Source organism: Callorhinus ursinus, unplaced genomic scaffold, assembly GCF_003265705.2.
Source record: "Callorhinus ursinus isolate GAN/ISIS: 27379988/994484 unplaced genomic scaffold, GSC_fseal_2.0 scaffold74, whole genome shotgun sequence".
NCBI lineage: Eukaryota > Metazoa > Chordata > Mammalia > Carnivora > Otariidae > Callorhinus > Callorhinus ursinus.
Genome location: NW_027397136.1, coordinates 2854913 through 2863088, shown reverse-complemented (window position 1 = coordinate 2863088; position 8176 = coordinate 2854913). Strand labels below are relative to the sequence as shown.

Genomic DNA, 8176 nt, shown 5'->3' with positions numbered 1-8176 from the left:
AGCATAACACCCTCCAGTTCCATCCACGTCGTTGCAAATGGCAAGATGTCATTCCTTTTGATGGCTGCATACTATTCCATTGTGTATATATACCACATCTTCTTTAGCCATTCATCTGTCGCTGGACATCTTGGCTCTTTCCACAGTTTGGCTATTGTGGACATTGCTGCTATAAACATCGGGGTGCATGTACCCCTTCGGGTCCCTACATTTGTATCTTTGGGGTAAATACCCAGTAGTGCAATTGCTGGGTCGTATGGTAGCTCTATTTTCAACTGTTTGAGGAACCTCCATACTGTTTTCCAGAGTGGCTGCACCAGCTTGCATTCCCATCAACAGTGTAGGAGGGTTCCCCTTTCTGCGCATCCCCGCCAACATCTGTCATTTCCTGACTTGTTAATTTTAGCCATTCTAAGCATCCAACTCTTGATTTCGACTCAGGTCATGATCTCAGGGTGGTGAGATTGAGCTCTGCATCGGGCTTCATGTTGGGAATGGAGCCTGCTTGGCATTCTTTCTCTCCTTCTCCCTCTGCGCCACCTCCCCCTCCTGTTCACGGTGCACATGCACATACACTCTCTCAAAAACATAAATAAAATAAAATTTATACCTTTAATGTACATCAGATTTATTTCTGTGTACTGTGTGAAGTAGGGATGTAATTTATTTTTCCAAGAGCACCAGTTGTTCAAACCCCATTTATTGAATGATTTGTCTTTTCCTCACTCTTTTGAAATGTTACTTTTAGCATATACTAAACTTACATATACAGTTAATTGTTCCTGAACCTGTGCCATACAATTTTAAATACTGTAGCTTTTTTTTTTTTAAAGATTTTATTTATTTGACAGAGAGTGAGAGAGCGAGAGCAGGAACACAAGCAGGGGAAGTGGGAGAGGGAGAAGCAGGCTTCCTGCCGAGCAGGGAGCCAGATGTGGGACTCGATCCCAGGACCCTGGGATCATGATCTGAGCCAAAGGCAGAAGCTTAATGACTGAGCCACCCAGGCGCCCTAAATACTGTAGCTTTAAAAGACTATGAGTCCTTATGAGAAATCCTGGGGGTCAGTTGTGGTTTGGAGTCCAGATTTTTCCCCCTGCTACCCAGTGGACATTATGCAGTATCCTGTAATCATATACATTGTTTTCTCAACGACTGTATGAATAATACCTATAAACAATAAGTGACCTCATACCAGATCAAGTCAGGTTTTGCTGCTAAAGAAGAAGAAAAAAAACTTATTTTTAGAGGTTTTACGATTTTTACATTGCAAGTGAAGGATCATGGACCTGTAATTTATCTTGCTAAGGAACATCTTCTTTGTTCTTCTATTGCAAATCGTTTAGGTTATTCTTACACCTTTACTCTTCTATTTGAATTTTAGAGTCAGCTTGTTGAGTTATTTGGAGAATCCTGTAGAGATTTTCATTAGGATTTGAAGTATTTCATGCTTGTACCTTTTTATACCAGTGTTTTTATGGTTTTGTTGCTATTGTGAGTGGGATTTAAAAAAAATTGCATTTTCTAATTGTTATTACTAATGTATAGGAAAGTAGTGATATTTATATATTGATCTTGTATCTGATTTGTAGAGTTCTATTAACTTGTTAGTTGATAATCTTGGGTTTTCTAGTTAGAAAATCATACGTTCAAACTTGAGTTTTATCTTTTCATTGCTAGTATTTATGCCTCTTATTTCTTTTTCTTTTCCATTTGCATGGCATGGTTTCAGTATTCAGTTTTAAGACATGCAAAATACTGTTAAAATGATGTTTACAGTAAAATGTGCTGTAGACAAATTTTGAATGCGTGAATAAACAGATGATAGGAAGGGAGATCTTTCTTATGTGGGGGTAATGAAAAGTTTCTGAGAGGCAAATATTTATTATTGGGGGATTTAATGTGTGATCTTTTCATTACAGATATGGTATAAGGTATTTCTTCAAGACTGGACAGCCGAAGACCTGTTACTCCTGATTAGCCTTAAGCAGACTTATAGCCATCGAGAAACCTCACGGAATTTCATATTTTGCTTTCTGCTTTACACCTTTCTTGGCACCCACGTTCATCTTGCAACCATGTATGGAAGTGCTCGCTCAGTTGGGAAGGTGGAACCGAGCAACCAGAGCCCTGGGCGTTCACCTAGGCTTCCACGTTCCCCTCGTTTGGGTCATCGTCGAACCAACAGTACAGGAGGGAGTTCTGGAAGCAGTGTTGGAGGTGGCAGTGGGAAAACCCTTTCAATGGAGAATATCCAATCCTTAAATGCTGCCTATGCCACATCTGGCCCTATGTACCTAAGTGACCATGAAAATGTGGGTTCAGAAACACCTAAAAGCACTATGACGCTTGGCCGTTCTGGGGGACGTCTGCCGTATGGTGTCAGGATGACTGCTATGGGCAGTAGCCCCAATATAGCTAGCAGTGGTGTTGCTAGTGACACCATAGCATTTGGAGAGCATCACCTCCCTCCTGTGAGTATGGCTTCCACTGTTCCTCACTCTCTTCGTCAGGCAAGAGATAATACAATCATGGATTTGCAGACACAGCTGAAAGAAGTATTAAGAGAAAATGATCTCTTGCGGAAGGATGTGGAAGTAAAGGAGAGCAAATTAAGTTCTTCAATGAACAGCATTAAGACTTTTTGGAGCCCAGAGCTGAAGAAAGAACGAGCCCTGAGAAAAGATGAAGCTTCCAAAATCACTATTTGGAAGGAACAGTATAGAGTTGTGCAGGAAGAAAACCAGGTTAGTTTTATATGTATGTTTACCTTTACTGACTGAATTCATGTGTGTAAGTGAAATGAGCTATTCTCTTTCTTTTCTTAGGTTTTCCTCTTGGTTCATTTGTCTTTCTTTTTCCTATTTATCTGAGTATTTTTCTATCCTCCATTTCTTAACCTTTTCCGGATTTGGTCCTGTACCTTTGTTTTTTTCTGGTTGCCAGGTCTGCTTGCTCACTATTCTTGCTTGCTTTTCCCACTTGCATTTTCCTGCTTCTCTTTCTCTTCCTGTCTTTTCTTTAAGCCTGTTATTACCTTTCTCCAGTTCTTGCGAGAGTTTAATTTTGTCATCTGCTCTAAGATGCATTATCAAAATTATTCAGGCTACGTACCTTAAGTTTCAGGTGTAGCAGTAAGATTTATTGTAGTGCTCGCTTCGGCAGCCCATAAACTAATAATCAAAATAATACAGAAGATTATCATGGCCCCTGCGCAAGCATGACACGCAAATTTGTGAAGAGTTCCATATTTTTGCTGGTTGAACTTGGCATTCAAGCATCATGCACCTCGCACAATTTATGGCTCACATTATTATCTGGCCGACTGGTGTGCTGACACTCATTTCAACTGACCCCGATTTTAGTCCTGTGCACTGCCACCTGTGTGATGTTAAGTTAGTCATCACCAGGCCTAGTTGTAAAATGAGGGCTCAGACAAAATGAATTCAGGTTGTCAGATTGTATTGGTTTGTTTGTTTGTATGCAAAGTATCTGAATCTCCATGGCCTGCAGAGTTTGAGGGAGGGGGTGGAGAAAGGGAGGGAAGAGATAAGTGTTAGTGGCTGCTGCACACCTGTGACATCTCACCAGTCTGCCAGGAACGGACTTGAGGCAAGAGGCTGTCCACACAGAGAAAAAGAAAGAAAAAAAATTTACCATAATAGGTGTAAAAAAATCAGTCTTGAAAAAACCAGAAAAACTACTGCAAGGCAAATCAGTATGTTGATAGCACAGAATGACAATTAGTTTTAAGAAGTTAGTATTGATAATGTAAATATTAAGTACCAACAATGGGATGCAGTTTTTTCTCTTGGCATTCATGAAAGTTTAACTTGAGGATGTTTATGTAGATTTTTAAAAGTCAAAAAAATTTTTTTCTTTTTTAGTTCTTCAGGTATAAGGTGGAAGAAAGGCAATTTGGTGTGGTTGGTTGCTTCTAGAAAATAAATGAGATAACTAGGCATTAAAATTAGGGCTTTGCAGTTCGAGAGCTAAATGCTATCCTATTAGATATATGAAACATTTTTTTTTTCCTACTCTTCAGGTTATAGTTGATGTTTTGGCCACTGTCATGTCACATTGCTGAGTGACATATGACTCCAAAGATGTGAACAAATCATATTCACGCTTCCAGCAATTAAAATCTTTTTTTTTTTTAAGATTTTATTTATTTATTTGACAGACGAGAGAGGGAACACAAGCAGGGGGAGTGGGAGAGGGAGAAGCAGGCTTCCCGCTGAGCAGGGAGCCCGATGCGGGGCTCTATCCCAGGACCCCGGGATCATGACCTGAGCGACGCTTAATGACTGAGCCACCCAGGCGCCCTCAGCAATTAAAATCTTAATCGTACTTTTTTTTTGGACTTTTAGAACTTTTCTTAAATGTGTGTTTGAATTATTTGCCACCTTAATAAATTCTCTTACTCTTAAAGGAGAATTTTAAAGTAGCCATCTTATTGTTGATGTTATACTTTGTTTTGGGGTTAGGTTAATAAAAATTATGAAGAAAGTAATAAACTTATTTGGATTTCTTCAACGTTCTTGAATGATGCTAAGAAAGAAGGAATTAGAAGTGATCTGTCTTTGATGAAGTAAATCTAAGATTTCTTTTGATTGTTTTACCATTCTATTACTAATACTCAGTTCAGACATTCATATCTACTCTTGGTTATTTGAAGAAGATTGCTAGTTATATTGTTTTGTATGTTAAAGCCACAGACTTACTTTTTCAGTAATAAAAATAGCTTCTTTTCTCTGATCATAAAAATAATACTGAAGAAGATAGATACGAAATCAAAATTTATCCCAAATCCTCCCATCTCTGAAATCTTTGCTATTCCATTGTTAACATTTTGTTGCTTCTCCATAATGAACATCTCTGTGCATACACACATAAAATTTATACAAATGGAATATTATAGGTGTTACATTGTGACCTTTTTTAGCCAACACATCTGCTGTATATTAAAGCCCTATGTGTCTGAATCATTATTTTAATGCCTATATACTATTGTGTCTGTACTAGTTAATTTAACATCACAGAGTTAAAAATCTTCAAATTTATTTGATAGTACAATATGAATTAAAAACTAAACATTGGGGCACCTCTGGGTGGCTCAGTCGATTAAGCATCCGACTCTTGGTTTCAGCTCAGGTGATCCAAGGGTTGTGAGATAGTCCCGCGTCAGGCTCCACTCAGTGCAGAGTCTGCTTAAGATTCTTTCTGCCTCTCTCTCTGCCCCTCCTCTGTCTCTCTCAAATAAATCTTAAAAAAAAAAAAACCCAAAAAACTAAACCTTGAATTCATTTGAATCAGAGATTTCAAAATAATTAGAAATTATGATAATTTTCTTAGGTATATTATAACCTCAAACTACTTTGCATTTAGTTTTTAACCAGTGATTAAATGTAATTTGTCATTATACAAAATCTGGATGTTTTATTAGTATACTTAAATTTTAAGTCTCTTAGAGACCCAGCCTCTTTTTAAAAAAGAGGAAATGTCCTTTAAAAAGTATTCCTTAGGAAGTTTCTTGAGTTTGAGTCTTCAAGACTTTAAAAACAAAAATGTGAAAAGAAGGAGAAGAATTGAAATAGACCGCAGTGTTAGATCTTAAAAGTAAGGACAAGGTTCCTAAATGTTTATTCTGATACATTTATTTATTTAAAATATAGATTTCCAGGCCTTTTGCTTCATAAATATCTCTGGAGATGGAGTCCAGGAGCCTATATTTTAAACAACCTTCTCTGGTAGTTCTGAGATAAACCAATTTTGGGATCTTTAGAATGTAGTACATCTAATTCTTAAGCCAATGTGTTGCTCATTTGCCATAGGGAATTCATGATTATTCTCTTGTCACCTTTGAGCTCAATTGTGACAGAAGGGAAAATAAACAAGGGACCATTGGCTAAGTGCTTCTCAACCTTTTTTCGGCCTACTACACTTCAGGGTAGTGACAGGCTCCTTCCTGCACATAATGATCATTAACTTTGTCAGTGACCCTTAGTAGAAGGAATGTGTGTAGAGAAAAAAGTGTTTAAAATCTTAGATATGTTTATTTAAAAAACATCCTGGTGATTTTGATATCTCCTCACCTTGAGAATCACTGATGTACAAGATAAAATATTTAAATGACATATGACAGTAGGAGGGGGAAATAGGTTTTCTTCAGTTCACGTTTATGTTCTCAGAAGGTGAAGTACAACACCAAAAGTTTATCATTCCTAAATATGAAATAATAGCAGATACATTCTGAAAGTTTTTATAGTTTGGTGTTGAATTGTAAATATCAAGAGAGAAAAAAGGAGTTTGCTTTATTTAATCTTATAGGAAGGTACCAATGTAGCATAGGTCTTAAAAACGGTATCTGTATTTCAAGGGTAGATATTAGGTTTTTTAGTTTGTAAAAATCAGATTGATAAATTTGGAGTATGTACTGATAGTGTTTCCGTGCTCAAATATGAGGTACTTTGTATGTATTTAGACAGTTAAGCATCATAGTATATCATACTTGAATATTATTCAATCTCAAATACATTAATAAAAATCAGTTTACTTACGTTTACCTGAAAAGTGGTTGAGCTGTAACTTCTTGTTATAAATATTGTGTAAAAATTACACATGAATAAACAATTCCTTTTAAAGTTCCTACCTTTCAAGAGTATATTGACAGTATGTGTGACAGTATATTGACAGTATGTAATGTGTATCAATATAAGTGTATATATAATTTAAAGTGGATTTTGGTAGAAGTTGAATTCAGATTACTAGATTTATCATTGAATTATCTAGCCTCCAGTATACCTTTCTGATGATACTAAAAATGTGCCTTTCACCAAGATGTTTTTTATCATCAAGCAACTTGGAAATGCCCATTTTAACAAGGAAGAAAATTATTGGTATATGTCTTTATTTTCGAATAATTGAGGCAGCTAATTATGCCTATTCTTTGAAAGCTGTGTGGATAAAAAGCAATGACAGTATCCTTTGTAGTTATTAAACTACATTCAAAAGCAAAGTGTTTGACTTTTCTGCAAAGAGTGTAGTGGGGACTCAGCACTTCAGTCCAGTGGAAGTGAAACAGTCCACAGGACTATGATGCCAAAAAAACCATATGCACTCAAGGAGGGTGAACACAGCCTTACTAGATTCCACCCCTTGCCCTAATTAAGCAGCAATGCTGGCAGGAATATATTCTTCCTGCACCCACTATAATTACCACGCAATCCTAAAATTGTATAACTTTGGTCCAAAAAGCAAAGGGTGCAATTTTAAAGTAAAGTGAGACACTGCAGAGAACTGAGAATGCTAATTAATAGATTATAGTGAGCCAACAGTGGGCCCTAATTAAACTCTGCATTCATTATACCCTTCAGAGCCCTCAGAGGTCAGACATTTTCCACTTTACAAAGAAGATTGGTTTAATAGGATTTACAGTAATTAAACAAATTTCCCCATTCCAGTTTGAGACTGGGGATTTAGATGCATTCTAAATGTTTGATCTGATTGGGCCACAGAGGTTTGTTCTAGAATCCTATCAAATGTAAAAACACATTTGCTTAGAATTGCCTAATGTGTATGGTTCATTATTACAAAGTCCTTTTAGAAAATTGTTTCTAAAATAAATACCCAGCTGTTTTTACGTCTCACACTCCTTTTGTAGTTACTGAACTTTCAAATACTGGTGGTTGGAGATATGGAACAATACATGTGTTAACAGGAAAGACCTTTTCTTTTTCTTAAAATGAGAACGAGGAAGGTTTTTAGTTTATGTTTGCTGAAGAATAAAAGTCCAGCTATGAGCTTGGTTGAATTGCAAAGCTAAGGCTTTGGATGTTTTGTTTTGTTTTATTCTAACCAACATTTAACAAGTTATTGTCATACTTATTTTTTTTTGATATTATGCCTTGTAATATTTCTATATGTTGAGCTTAGTTGAAGTTTAATTTAATTTAATTTAATTTAATTTTTTTTAAAGATTTTATTTATTTATTAGAGAGAGAATGAGAGATAGAGAGCACGAGAGGGAAGAGGGTCGGAGGGAGAAGCAGACTCCCCGCTGAGCAGGGAGCCCGATGTGGGACTCGATCCCGGGACTCCAGGATCATGACCTGAGCCGAAGGCAGTTGCTTAACCAACTGAGCCACCCAGGCACCCTTTTTTTTTTTTTTTTTTT

At 36.8% G+C, this 8176-nt stretch overlaps 1 protein-coding gene and 1 non-coding gene across 13 annotated transcripts in view; both read left to right on the top strand.

Moving 5' to 3' along the window:
* The window catches only part of ERC1 (ELKS/RAB6-interacting/CAST family member 1), a 582903-nt gene that overhangs the window by 61057 nt on the left and 513670 nt on the right, over nucleotides 1-8176 (top strand). For all 12 annotated transcript variants that reach the window (XR_012376469.1, XR_012376467.1, XR_012376468.1 and 9 more), the window contains exon 2: nucleotides 1923-2747. Coding sequence is in view for 9 of the 12 variants with exons in the window: in XM_073886912.1 (XP_073743013.1) it covers nucleotides 2079-2747 (669 nt within the window). In the remaining 3 variants the exon portion in view is untranslated. The remainder of the gene's footprint in view (nucleotides 1-1922; nucleotides 2748-8176) is intronic.
* Nucleotides 3150-3255, top strand: LOC112808756 (U6 spliceosomal RNA). The gene has a single exon (XR_003204429.1). It is a non-coding gene; the product is annotated as a U6 spliceosomal RNA (small nuclear RNA).